General features: G+C 48.9%; 5 protein-coding genes across 5 annotated transcripts; 3 read left to right on the plus strand and 2 right to left on the minus strand.

Annotated features, from left to right (window-relative positions):
• Window positions 1–189: 189 nt before the first annotated feature.
• On the plus strand, window positions 190–1,980 carry N7529_006258 (putative spindle poison sensitivity protein Scp3; the record flags this gene model as incomplete). Its single annotated transcript, XM_057241785.1, has 3 exons — window positions 190–352; window positions 443–564; window positions 649–1,980. 3 exons carry the CDS (start codon window positions 190–192, stop codon window positions 1,978–1,980), a joined length of 1,617 nt encoding a protein of 538 aa, XP_057097144.1.
• Window positions 1,981–2,808: 828 nt separating this feature from the next.
• N7529_006259 (putative RSC complex subunit (RSC1)) lies at window positions 2,809–5,589 on the minus strand (the record flags this gene model as incomplete). Its single annotated transcript, XM_057241786.1, has 5 exons — window positions 2,809–3,741; window positions 3,806–5,056; window positions 5,113–5,181; window positions 5,228–5,390; window positions 5,450–5,589. 5 exons carry the CDS (start codon window positions 5,587–5,589, stop codon window positions 2,809–2,811), a joined length of 2,556 nt encoding a protein of 851 aa, XP_057097145.1.
• A 648-nt stretch (window positions 5,590–6,237) lies between these two features.
• N7529_006260 (ubiquitin-specific protease OTU1) lies at window positions 6,238–7,230 on the plus strand (the record flags this gene model as incomplete). Its single annotated transcript, XM_057241787.1, has 1 exon — window positions 6,238–7,230. The coding sequence occupies one exon, from the start codon at window positions 6,238–6,240 to the stop codon at window positions 7,228–7,230; it is 993 nt and encodes a 330-aa protein (XP_057097146.1).
• Window positions 7,231–7,359: 129 nt separating this feature from the next.
• N7529_006261 (serine/threonine protein kinase CDC7) lies at window positions 7,360–8,963 on the minus strand (the record flags this gene model as incomplete). Its single annotated transcript, XM_057241788.1, has 4 exons — window positions 7,360–8,034; window positions 8,086–8,146; window positions 8,199–8,643; window positions 8,702–8,963. 4 exons carry the CDS (start codon window positions 8,961–8,963, stop codon window positions 7,360–7,362), a joined length of 1,443 nt encoding a protein of 480 aa, XP_057097147.1.
• A 561-nt stretch (window positions 8,964–9,524) lies between these two features.
• Window positions 9,525–13,392, plus strand: N7529_006262 (condensin subunit YCS4; the record flags this gene model as incomplete). The annotated part of the gene is made up of 5 exons (XM_057241789.1): window positions 9,525–10,347; window positions 10,399–10,522; window positions 10,582–10,723; window positions 10,775–13,171; window positions 13,222–13,392. The coding sequence occupies 5 exons, from the start codon at window positions 9,525–9,527 to the stop codon at window positions 13,390–13,392; spliced, it is 3,657 nt and encodes a 1,218-aa protein (XP_057097148.1).
• Between the last annotated feature and the right edge of the window lie 440 nt (window positions 13,393–13,832).

Consider the following 13,832-nt stretch of genomic DNA (forward strand, 5'->3'; position numbering starts at 1 on the left):
TCCTTTTTTCTTTTATTTCTCTTCTGTTCATCATCATCAATAAATTGTCGTTGAATTAATATACAACCATCTAGTTACATACAATATTGTAGTGAACTACATGGAGTAGAGTCAGTCCCAACCCACCGCCCGCCGAGCCCATCTCTCTCTTTCCCCTCTCCAAATCTCCAAACCCCTCCCAACTTCTTCATGCAGGTGTCTTCTCGTTCTTCATCTCGCCGACATAGTAACGCAGAGATGAGAGGTCGTGCGCCTTTACCAGTTTCCGCTGGGGCTACACCCCAGAACGGTCATACTCGCACTCCATCGGCGCTTGACGTTGCCCGCAGTCCGCCGAACCAGAGCAACAAGAGTTCGTCGAATTTCGTTACAGTCTTTCTTTTTGGTTTTTTTTTGGGAATGAGATAAGCTAACCATTTTTTCTTTTCAATTACCTGTACAGATACCAAACACGTTCCATGCAAATTCTTCCGCCAGGGTGCCTGTCAGGCAGGCCCCGCTTGTCCTTTTTTACACTCCACCGATGCCGGAATTGACTACGCTCCTTGCAAATATTTCACCAAGGTATGAGAAGGAATTGCCCCAAAGATATTGTTTCGTTTCACGTGCCCCGAGGCAGTCGGAAGTTAACGGGGGAACCGCTTTTAGGGTAATTGCAAGTTCGGCGCAAAGTGCGCACTGGCGCATATTCTACCAGATGGACGGAGAGTCAACCGACCGACTGGAAACGTGGGAATGGGAAGCGGCCATCTCAATTTGGGTGGCCGAGTGAACCCGCAAGCCTACGTCAACCAGGACTCCGCCTTGACCAACTCGGTACTCTCGCAGCAGCGCATGAACGGCCACGAGCAGCCTCGATATGCCCCGCAAATGCCCCCGCAGGAGGAATACGGATCCCTGCATGACCAGCAGTCACCATATGATGGGATCCCGACGATCGATACGGGTCTTGCCTCCGATGCTGGCTCCAAGTTCGGCTCTCCCCCCGGCGAAGTGCGATTCCCCATGTCGCCCAATAACAACCACCTTACCGCCCTTGATGCGGGTCTCCCAGCTTCCTTCGACAGCCAGGGTATTTCTCACGCTGCCCGCTATGGCCCCGTGGCTGCTTCTATGCCGTCGCAATTTGGATTGGAATCGCCGCCCGCTCAGAGGCCTGGACAAGCAGATGTATTCCGGAACTTGCGCGACATTGGTTACGGGACTAGCATGCGGAAGCCTGGGTCGTATATTGGATCGTCTCCCCCGGCCCCAGACGATATCATTGGTACCCGTTTCATGCATTCATCGCGACCTGTCAAGTCGCGCATCGTTTCTGCTAGTGTTCCCCGTCCTACAGCCTTGGAGGACTGGGATGAGAATTTTCCCATGGAAGAAGACTATCTGCCCGTCAACCTGCATGATGACGTCCTGACCCCACAGGAAAAGCTGCGCCGCTTGTCCCGGACCGATCACGACCTAAGCTCCAGCCATCGTGACCTTAGCGGCCTCGGCATGACCAGCACCAGCTTCTCTAAGACCGGCTCCCCATTGGCGTCAAGTCCTTCTCGCTTTGGTGCCTTATTTGCTAAGCAGCGTCAGCGCAAAGAAGAAGAATCTCATGGCTCTTCTTCTTTCCACATTGGGTCACCTCTTCGGGAATCATCATTGAACCCTATCACCAGCCCCAGTCTTGGACCTATCGGTAGCAGTAGAGCATCTCATGATGGAGGGTCTTTCCTTTCTAGCCCGGGACGTCAATCCGCGATGTCAGTGATATCTGAGCAGCTTGGAGGCATGTCTCTTCACCCTGGTTCCGCTCGCCAGCCTTCTGCCGGTCCTAGCGGCCGCCTTGACCGAATCATTTCATCTCCTGTCAACACTAGCAAGATTGAAGAGGAGGAGGATCCAAGTGACCTCGTCTTCGACATGGAAGAAGAAGTGGGAAACAAACGGAATAGCGCCTCGTGGAATGAGAACAAAGAAACCTCCGACCCTTGATCCTTGCTTTATCTCAATCTGTTATGACGATACGCAACAAGACACGGATACTTGAAATATGTTCATATTCGGCAAGAGAAAAAAAAAGAAAAGAAGAAGAAGAAGAAGGCCAAAATAAATTCAGACATTGGAGTTCATTTGGGCACAACACACGGAGCATCAAAAAGAGAAACCCAAAAGGATTCCAAGACAATAGATATCTCTCTGCCAGAGATATCTGGTAAAAACAAAAGGCTACAGAAAACCCCACCCCCCCTTCCTTCTGTTATAGATTGGCCGCAGCATCTGTTTTTTTCCCTCTCAACATTGGAATCTATCTAGACCAGTCAACATGCTCTCATTGCTGGGCTTTCAGATCTCTTCTATCCAGCCATCTACTTACTGTATTAATCCCTGCTTTTTCTGTGTTTACTCCATTCGTTGTATGCTGGGCTGAAACATCGACCCTTGCTGGTTTACTACCTTTCTGCGCTTGTTCATGAGTTCACGACGTTGTTTTTGCTTCTAGTGTTTCCTAGGCTATGTCTTCTTCATTGTTTTTTGTCTGATGGAATAGGTGATATTGAATGATCACAGGCATGTACAAATTGGAGATGTGCAAATAAATAATTCATTGACACCACAATACATAGTAGAAAAGATTAAATTTAAATTCCATTGGATGTTCTGCCTAGTCATACAATAGTTAAAAGGTCTTTAAAAAGCCTCGAAAAGAGCCTTAAAAAAGACCGAGAAAGAGGGCTAAAAAGGAAACAAAACGCCTCCAGAAAGATTGCGCCTTTTGGAAGTGAACAAAACCCATGCCATCAACCGTACCATCTTTGCTTTCTAAGCCTCATCCAAATACACAGCTGTACCTTTAAGATTGACCAAGCCCTCAGTCGCCGACTGATCCTGAATCTGTTGAGTCTGTTTCTTGGCACGACTAGCCAAGAGGCCACGCTCATGCATAGCACCAAGGTCGAGAGCACCATTTTTCTGGCCACTGCGGAGAGAACCATACAGATCTCCAGTACCAGTGACAACCTTCTGGATAAGAGTCTCAACAGCCCTGCCAGCAAGTTTTTCGACACGAGCAGCAAAAACAGAATCTTGATCAGCACAGAGGCGCTTAGCAGCATCATCGCGCTCTTTCTTGTCGTCTGCGAGCTTGCGTTTCCGCTCTTCAACCTTGATTTGGCGCTCCTCCTTAGCAGCAAGATACTTAAGGGAATGGCCAAGCTTCTGTGTTGAGGACGGAATATAATCCACCGGCGGGGCAGAGAAGAATAGGACATGGCCATTGTCGTCACAGTGGAATTGCTTGCGGATATCTTCCGGGATTGCGGCGTTGGCTACGTCGCTTAAATGGAACACTTCAACTGGGCGCGGGGCGTTGGGATTGTACACTGCTGGCGGGGCTGTCATACGGTTCCCAGGGTAGCCGCTATAAGGAGTTTGCTGGACTGGGTATGCCTGTGGTGCTGGCGAGGGCTGGTAGGCGCCTGCTGGTGTCTGGGGTGTGGCGAAGTTGCTTGCACGCCGTTGGAGAGATTGTTGGTATAGCTGGGCGTGGGCCATCTGGGCATTGTAGGCTGGTGAGTTGGTTGGAGGCGGGGAGTTTTGGATTGTGATTGGGGGTGCGGGTGGCCGCGTCTGAAGGGTATTTGTGCCAGGGCTCATGGCTGTGATGGGGATTGGCTGGCCCATTGACTGACGGGGTGCTACGGACTGGGGCAAAACAGGGGGAGGGGATGGTGTTGGTTCGGGGGGTGGAGATTCCTGGGCGTCTGTCAGCTTGTTCTTTCGACCATTTTGCCAGGCGAGAGCTGTTACGGAAACTTACATTTTCATCTCGCGGGCGGCGATGAACAGCGCCGACGACAGGGGGTGCGTTGTCGGCTCCCCATGTCGGACGGGGAAGGTCATCGGTTTCCTTGGAATCCTCTTTGAGAAGGTCCTTGATTGGACTAGGGATCTTTTTTATCTTGCGCGGCAAATCAAAGAGGTCCATTTCGTAGTCCTTCTCTCGAACTTCATCTGGCAAACAGCTGGCCCAGGTTTTGATCTTGTTCAATTTGTGTTTCTCCTCATTGTAGCGTGCCTCACAAACGTAGATTTCCTTGTCAGGCGCAAGGTCTCTGGGGCGACCACGGCTGTAACGAGTGAAAAACATAACGAAGCAACGTTCCACAATCTCATCAATTCGGTGGTCTCGGTATTGGCCGGTCTTCACAACTTCATTGGGGTAAAAGTGTTTTTCAAAGTGATGCACTGTTTGCTCTGGTCGGTAGTACCAGCATGCGTTGATCCACTTCTCCCCATCTGAGTCTTGCCAGGTCCGGTAGATTTGTGCGACAATTGGCTTGGTCACATCATTTTGGTTTTGAATGTGAACCCAGTCGCCAACTTTCCATAGCTCACCACGATGGAGGATACCATCAGGGAGTGGGAAACGCCCATCTTCCATCAGGAACTCACTATCAGGCTTCTTCTTCTCTGCATCGGCCAACTTTCGTGATTCAGTCTGCAGGTCGACAGCATCCTTGAAGATCTGGCTATCAGACTGGTTGTAAGCCTTCGCATTTTCGAACATGACATCGAGGTCGCGCATGAAATGATCGACAGAGTTGTACTTCTTGCGCTTGGACTTGCGCTTGATAATGTCAATGGCGATAGGCTCCTTGATCTCCATATAATAGTCCGGGTAAGTCGCTTTGTCGGGAAGTCTTTCAAAGTGGGTGATTTTTAAATGTCCGCCAGCACCCTTGAACTTCCGAATTCCCTTCAAGATGGTCTTGATACGGGTTTCCATAGGTGTGTCCACGCGTGGAGGGCGACCTCGTTTTCTGCGAAGATCGGGTTCGTTCTTTGGGGCCATTCCACGCTTGAAGCCAGGCTTAGGACCAGGCTTCTTTCTGCGTCGTCCCTCATCTTCAGAATCCTCCTCATCGTCTTCTTCCTCTTCCTCCTCTTCTTCGTCATCATCAGGCAAGGGATCGGCCTCTGGAATCTCTCCTAGATCGGGAAGCTCTGCCTCCTCGGCGGGAATTGCGCCCCGGGCTGCTAGCTTTCTAAACTCGGAGGCGAAAACCTCCTACAGATTGTCAGCTTGACCTCGAGAAAACCTTTATATATAAGACTGAGACTTACCTTGACGACAAGCGCGTCTTCGTAGGCTTGCGATTTGGGCCGATTGTATGTTTGCGCATTGTGCGGGATCTAGATTATTAGCCAGGTGCCACCCTGGAAGGGCGCAATCACTTACCAAGGCGCAATCATGGACAAATTCGGAGAATTGCTTGTATTCCCTCTTATTTATGCGGGCCTTCAGAATACTAAGAGCCATTGGCTCCTTAATGATATCGTAGTAGTCGGGGACATAACGTTTGTTGACGCTGCGATGGAACAATCGCGACGGATCATGGCCACTGCGGCGCACTACGTTAGCCGGGCTGTGCATAGCTTCCACAATTGATAGAGGGCTTACTCTTCTTCGCGATAGTCATAGATAGCCATGACCACGTCCATCATCAATTTCCATGTTTCGGGAGTGATCGACCCATCATTCTCGATGGAATTGACGGGCTCCTCACGCGGGGGTTGTGAACCTTGCTCGGACGACTCCATGTCGAGCGCGATTCCACGCAAATCAAATGAGAGAATGCTGTTTGGGACCAGAAGGAATAAGCAAACTAATATGCTTAATTTCCACAGGGTAAGGAGAGTAGAGAGTCGAAGAATGTTTTACGAGCGCGTGAAGCTCTGCTGCTTAGTCAGAATTATTTGACGTTACATACGGTAATTTGATGACAGGGGACTACTGCTCTGAAAGCTTCACTGCTTTTTTCATTCTCATTTTGATTATATGTGTTATGTTATCCTTTTCTCTCACCAGAATGTATGTATATATACCTGCTATAATTGACAATAGTATGGTTGGTCTCACTATGGTCCTCGATATGGAGCGGAATATGCGAGATCTCCAAGTCTCATTGACTTAGTATTACCAACATTTGAAGCTTTTCGTTCTGTTTGCAGTGTCTAAATACCGACATATAGTGATTCTTCCAGCACCTGGAATTTAAGAATTGTGCTTTGTGAAACTCATGTCATAGAAACATCTAGATAAACCCTTCTGTTTCATTCCACCATTTCAACTACAATTGCTTACTTACCCCACACGGCAAATCGTCATATCACTTATCGGCGGGACTTGTCTGGGTAGCTAGCTCCTCCCTCTTTGCCGCTTCACCCTTTCCTATATCACAGCCAAATATGAGAATTCGAGTCCGTGGGCCTTCTGGCCAGTCAACGATTAGTCTAGATGACTCCGCGAGCATCAAAGATCTCCAAGACCAAATTGCGGAGAAGACAGGCCTTGCGACCTTTGATGTGAAATACGGATACCCTCTCAAGCCTCTCGAACTGAACAACTATCCATCAAACAGAATAATCGCAGACACTGGGATAAACTTAAATGGGGAGTCACTCATCGTCGCACAGAAAGAGGGGGCCACCCGGCCTGGCAGTGACGGTATGCCACAGCATGCTACCACCCGCCCAGCGCCGTCACAACCATCGATGTCGCAAAAGCCAAAGGAGAACACCGCCGATGATCCGCCCGAAATTGCTTCCCCGGAACACGCAGGAACATTTGTTCTCCGCGTCATGCCCGACGACAATTCGTGTCTCTTCCGAGCGGTGGGCGCCGCAGTCATGGGCGACATGGACACGATGGTTGAACTGCGCTCAATCGTTGCAGGAGCCATCCAGTCAAACCCGACAGAATATACAGCAGCAATTTTAGGAAAGAAGCCAGACGAGTATTGTGCCTGGATCCAGAATGAGGATTCATGGGGTGGCGCCATCGAGCTTAAAATCCTGAGCGAATATTTCAACATCGAGATTTGTTCCATTGATGTACAGACCTTGAATACGTTCCAATTCAACGAAGGTGCAGCCACACGGTGTATTGTGGTGTATTCCGGAATTCATTACGATGTTCTTGCGTTGTCTCCCTCTGATCCACCTTATACCCATGCCAACCCTTTAGCACATGGCGATACAAAGATCTTCGATGCTGTCGATCCGGTTGCTTTGGCGAAAGCTAAAGAATTGTGTAAAGTCTTACAAAGCAAGCACTATTACACGGATACTTCTGGGTTCACTGTCCGCTGCAACGTCTGTGGAGGCACGTTTACTGGGGAGAGAGGCGCCACCAAGCATGCCGCGGAAACCGGTCATTATGATTTTGGAGAGGCAAGCTAGTCTTATATCAACAAAACATAGATAATGCGTTTGCGGGGGCTTTTCTGGTGGCACATATAGTCTGGTTCGTTGTCATGAATGAATTAGGCATGAATCAATATCATAGCTCGTACAGAATAACATTGGGGTTCATAGCATGGCAACTTCATCCACTTCGTCCTCCTCCTCTTCTTCCGCTGAATCTGCACTTTCTTCTGGATTACCGCCCCATTCTACATCATGGTGAACGGGGCGCAAGAAAAAATCATGCTGCAAAGCGTCCGCGGCGCTGAGACGCTTGGTTGGGTCCAATTCCATCAGTCCAGACAAGAGTTGAGTAGCTTGCTGCTCGCTTTCTGTCAAGTCCTCCACACAGCTTGACCATTTCACCAGCTTCTCCCAGCTATAACCTTTCTCTCCAATTGTTGGAATGTTGGTTTCAAAGATCTGACCATGCATGGCCGCGGCAGCCTTCATGCGCGGGGTGCCAAATATGCTTGCCATCTCGATCATCGCATCAATGTCATCTGCAGAGTTGAAGAAGGGGAATCGACGTCCCAACAGGGTCAAAAGGATGACCCCCACTGACCACATGTCAATCTTAGTAGTCTGTGAAGTGCATTTTAGGAGAACCTCCGGGGCTCGGAACCCCCGAGTTCCAGCACGATTCGCTCGCCTTGATGGCCGTGAATCATTCTTGGGATAGCCAGATGATAAGCCTGTGGAAAGGGGGTTTTTGGAGTAGTAACTAGAGAGGATCCGACTACGGCGAACATAATTCTGGTGGGTACATAGACATGGACTGGTGTATTCCGAACCTTGGCGCTGTTGGGCTAGTCAGTAGATATGTCAACACTTTGTGGGTATGAGCCATACCTCAGCGAGTCCAAAATCAACCAGCACGCCTTCTTTCAGGTCTGGGTTGTAAAGAAAATTGCTTGATGTATTCTGTCAGCATGGGACCCAGTAACGAATAGAGTGGGACCCACGTTGGCTTGATATCACGGTGAAGAATGTCATGTCCATGTACAGAGTTTAGCGCGGTCAGGAGAGATCGTAGATAATGGCGCATGTCTGCAACCATGAACGTGCGGTATTGAATGCGGAAGTCTGTGTGTGGGAAATAGGGCAACACTGCCACTACTTGGTCCTGGTATCGGAAGGCCGTGATCAGAGGGCAGACAGAGCCGCATCCTCGGAGATCATGGAGCAGCTCGAGCTCGTTCTGGATTCGCAACGGGCTACTCGTAACATAGATTTTCTTCAATGCGACGAATCGCGGCTTTTTCCGTCCTGTTGGCTCGCCCTCCATTCGTCGTCGTTTGGTTGGGGGGCTAGCATAGTTTTCTTGTTGTGCTCGTGAAAATATATCCCAATCGTTCTTGTATTCATCGTAATGGAGATCCTCTGCTTTGTATACAGTCGAGAATGTACCTATCATTGGTCAGTGAAGAGGCTTGGCAAGACGGACAGCTGCAAGACCATGATATACCTTCTCCAATCCTGTTAACCAGACGAAACCGGTCTGAAATCCCTGGGAATGTATCCTCGAGCTTTGCCATGTCCTCTCGAACTGTTTCATCCACTTCTTCCTCCTCATACTCAAGCTCTTGTGTCTCCTGGGGATCTTTGCTTTGAGAAGCTCCGACATCGTCCCCTTCCAATGTATATTCATTTTTCCATGCAACTAAGTTTTGGACCGAGCTGTCGGGCCGTAAAGCAAACCTGTCCGAGGCAGCGTGGAGAGCGGACATGGCGATCGCCTAGAAGAAAAGACAGAAGGGTTCGAGCATAGATCAATACTTGCAAAGTTTCTCAAGGCTGAAGGTGACAAGAACAAGTATCAAACGATATCAGTTCCAAAGAAAAATCGAGTCGCGTGTAGAATGTAAACATCTCTTTCACATTAAATCGCAATTGCCAAAATAATCTAAACGCGGTAACGAATTACCATGCGGTGACGATATTGACAATACTTGAATACAAGGCGGTCAACGGGGAATGAAGTAGTCCAAACATGTAGCTAGATCAATTTACGATGCATCAATTCCAAGACTGCGATACATAATTGGGCAAGGTAGGGATTTCTTCGAATGATGAAATACATCCTTGTCCTATCCTATGAGAAATGTCCTTTGTTTTACTTGCGTAGATCAGGAATCAAGTTTGGAAGATCTATAGTGATGAACTTCATACCGCCCAGGCGAAAATTACGAATTACCTAATGTCGACCAAAAAGGGCAAAAGCCAAACAATCAGTTCTTATCAACAAATCGGATTCCTCTCTCCCCGCTTTCACCTCTTTTTCTTCAACCATGGAGGACCGCATTCAATTTGAGATAAATGAGTCACTCAAGTACTACTTGAGTGATCCCACTTCTATTTCTACCCCTGATGCGGACCCGGAATTGCTGGATTGCGAATCGGATCCTGAACAGCTGTCGCCAGCTTTGATTGACAATGTGTTGAACCCGATCGTGGATGCCGTGGCGGAGAACCCAGAAGGATTAACCAGAGCTTCAGTGTTCGATTCTCTGCAATTTTTGCTAAAGTGCGCCCCGGTCCCTTCCCAACTTGCCTATGGCGGATGGCGCCCATCTGGAATCGACTCTGACGAACCTTTTCATTCTCACAGATACTCGACTCTCCTTCCCGCAAAGTCTTTGAGCAAACTTTTAGATTTGGTCGTCTCTGGCTTGTCCGTAGAGGCTGATATCATCCACGGAGATCTTGAATCCGACGAACAGGATGCCATTCAACACCATAAACAGCTGCTGGAAATGTACGGATTCCTCCTCCAGTGGGCCTTATCAGCTGTTGAGGTCAAGGCAGCAGAGAAGTCCACAGAAACGGCACCCATGCGGAGGGGAGGACCTAAATCGAAGAAATCCACCAATAGTGGCCAGTGGGACTGGACACCGCAAATCCAGATTTCCATGGAAACCATGTGCAAGGTGATGAAGCTCAAACTTGGACGCATATTCCTGACGACCTCGGACCGTGACACTTTTATTAACCTGTTTACCCGAACCATCTATTTGGTCCTTGAGAGCGAGCAGCGGGTGAAGAGCATGGCTATCCGCATGCATGCTTTCAAGGTTTTGTGTATTGCAGTCAAACACCATGGGCAGGCCTTTGGTGGGTAGATCGATGAAACTGTGGTCTGCTTGATGGCTAATCTTGACGTAGGAGCGCAAACATCGATTGTTCAAAGCTTAACTTACTTTGAGCATCTCTCTGAGCCCATGGCCGAGTTCCTTCATATTCTCGCGGAGCAATATGACTACCCACAGCTTTCCGATGAAATCTTGAAGTATGGTGGATCATAGCGTTTCGTTTCTTTAATCAGCTTGATACTAACTATGTACCTAGGGAGCTCGGAAACAAAGAATTCAACTCTAATGACACCAGAGGGCCCAAGTCTGTGTCATCATTTATTATTAAATTGTCCGAGCTTGCTCCCAGGTTAATTATCAAGCAAATGACTTTATTGGCCAAACAGCTTGATAGCGAGGTGATTATTCCCACCCATTACTCTGACATACCAACCTAACCTAAAGACTAGGCATATACACTTCGCTGCGCAGTGATCGAAGTCTGCGGAAATCTCATTTCCGATCTCAGTCGACAAGAAGAACGCAGTGACAACTACAAGACGCAAATCAACGCCTTTTTCGACGTTCTAGAAGAGCGGTTCCTTGATATCAACCCTTATTGCCGATGCCGTGCCATTCAAGTCTTCATGCGGATCTGCGATCTGGAGCAGAAATTCCCCAAAAGGCGACAGGCAGCGGCAGTACTGGCTGCTAGAAGCTTGGAAGACAAGAGCAGCAACGTACGACGTAATGCAATCAAACTGCTTTCCAAGCTCGTTTCCACACATCCATTCAGTGTGATGCATGGCGGGCTACTCTCATACAAAGAATGGACAGAGAGACTAGATGCAGTTGATGCAGAACTGAACGCTCTGCGTCCCCCTGAAACCCCTGGGTTTGAAGCAGGCGACATGACCCAGGTGGATCCCGAACTATTGGATGACGCTACACAGCTGCCGGATGAGTCTCCCTCGAAAGCGCCTCGGATGAGTGACGAGGAGAAGGCCGTTGCCGTCCAAAAAGCCGCCGAACAAGCTGCAACGTCTGAATTGCTAACTCGACTTCAACTGACCAGGAAGTATTACAACGAGGCAATTCGGTTCATAGAGGTACTTCACTCAGCTTCCACTGTCGTCACTCAGCTGCTTTCCTCCCGAAACAAGAGTGAGGTCATCGAAGCCATGGATTTCTTTGTGATGATGGATGCCTACAAGATTGAGACTGCACGCGGTGGAATTCGCCGCATGCTGCGTCTGATTTGGACTAAGGGTAACAGCGACGAAGGAAAGGGTGTCCAGTCACACTTGATTGACTGCTATAAGGGCCTCTTCTTCGACGCGCCAGGCTCCTTCACTCCCAACGATGCTGCAAACTATATTGCCCGTAACATGATCAGCCTGACATTTGGTGCAACCCCTGCCGAACTCACCTGTCTCGAGCAACTGTTGAGCACCATGATGAAAGCCGGTAATGTTTCCGAGGCAGTCATTGCTAAGCTATGGCAAGTCTACAGTATCCAGAAGAAGGAGATCTCACGCACTCAGCGTAGGGGCTCAATTATTGTTCTCGGTATGCTTGCTCTGGCGGATCCAGAGATTGTGGTCAAAGAGATTGAGGCCATGCTGCGCATTGGCTTGGGTGCCTACGGCAGGTCTGATCTTGTGCTCGCCAAATACACATGTATTGCTTTGCGGCGCATGATCCCGGGCCGACAAGCTAAATCAAAGGAAGTTGTCGGCATTCCCAAGCTCGCCAGCGATCACTCTGTTCTGGTCCGCCTAGCTGCTATCCTTGAGATTGAGACGGCCAGCAAGGAGTGGTATGGGGTGGCAGAGCACGCGCTGAACGCCATTTACGCTCTGTCCAAACACCCAGATGTGCTATGTTCCGATATCCTCCGACGGAAGACTGTATTTGTTTTCCAGCCTCACCTCCAACAACGCCCACCTTCCTCTCATGCTTCTCTTAGTGGCACTGGGGAAGAGGAGCAGGAGCGACCTTGCACTACCTCGGCTGAGGAGCAGGAATCCAAGCCCAAGCCAGCATCTGCTGCACTATCTCAACTGCTCTATGTCGTTGGCCACATCGCCATCAAGCAAATAGTGCATTTGGAACTCTGTGAGCTTGACTTCAAACGCCGTAAGGTTGAACAAGAAAAGAACAAGGCTGCTGCTGCACCTCAAAAAGAAGATAACGCCGAAGACGACGAGCTTGATCTGATTGGCGGAACAACTGAAGATGATTTCCAAGACGCCATGGCTCACATCCGAGAACGGGAGCTGCTCTATGGAGAGAACTCCCTCTTGGCTAAGTTTGGCCCTTTGGTAGTAGAGATTCTGGCAAACAACAATTCTTACCCGGATCGCGATCTGCAGGCCTCCGCAACATTATGTCTTGCCAAGCTGATGTGTGTGTCTGCCGAATATTGTGAGAAAAATCTGCCGCTCCTGATCACCATTATGGAGCGATCCGAAGACCCCATCGTCCGCAGCAATGCTGTCATTGCTTTAGGCGATATGGCCGTTTGCTTTAACCATCTCATTGACGAAAACACCGACTTCCTCTACCGTCGTCTCAATGACGACGATGCTTCCGTGAAGCGCACATGTCTCATGACCCTCACCTTCCTCATCTTGGCTGGTCAGGTCAAGGTTAAGGGACAGCTGGGCGAGATGGCGAAATGTCTGGAAGACGAGGACAAGAAGATCGCTGATCTGGCTCGCATGTTCTTCACCGAACTGGCAACCAAGGACAATGCCGTGTACAACCACTTTGTTGACATGTTCAGTCTGTTGAGTGCAGAGCGTAACCTGGATGAGCAGTCCCTCCGCCGCATTGTCAAATTCTTGATTGGCTTTATTGAGAAGGTATGCTTTTCTATTCCGTTTTCTACTGGCCTTCGCTAACATAATTATAGGAAAAACATGCTCGCCAGCTGGCCGAAAAGCTCGCCGCTCGACTCCCTCGTTGTGAGACAGAACGACAGTGGAACGATGTTACATATGCCCTGTCTCTTCTACCGCACAAGAACGAAGAAATTACTAAGACTATCAGTACAGGGTTCAAGGTCGTCAGTGCTTCAGCTTGAGGCTACTGAAACGGATTATGTGTTGATGTACTTGATGATTTGGGCGTGGCGTGGCGTTCGGTCTTTACCCAGCTTTATTGTAATATTCTGTTTAATAGGATTAATCGTTCTATCATCATATTTAGACTACTTTCATAAATGGACATTTTGGTCTCATCATGGATTTAATCTCTGTTTATTCGCCCTGGAATGTAACGCTGTGCAATTGTATTTCTCATTACACGCAGAGTACATAACTATCCACAACAGGAAAAATTCCAAGGAGAGCCCTGGAGAACAATGCACAAGATCTAAATATGTGAGATAACACACCACAACGCAAATTAGATTGGACAACAAAAAAGAAAACACAGATCGCGAGAGACGCCGAGTTTGTATGGTCGCATGCCAGATACGCCAACGTTGCTTTGCACTGCCAAAGGGAAAATACAATTATGACA

The sequence above is a fragment of the Penicillium soppii genome (assembly GCF_028829465.1).
Source record: "Penicillium soppii strain IBT 18220 chromosome Unknown utg000005l, whole genome shotgun sequence".
Taxonomy (NCBI): Eukaryota; Fungi; Ascomycota; class Eurotiomycetes; order Eurotiales; family Aspergillaceae; genus Penicillium; species Penicillium soppii.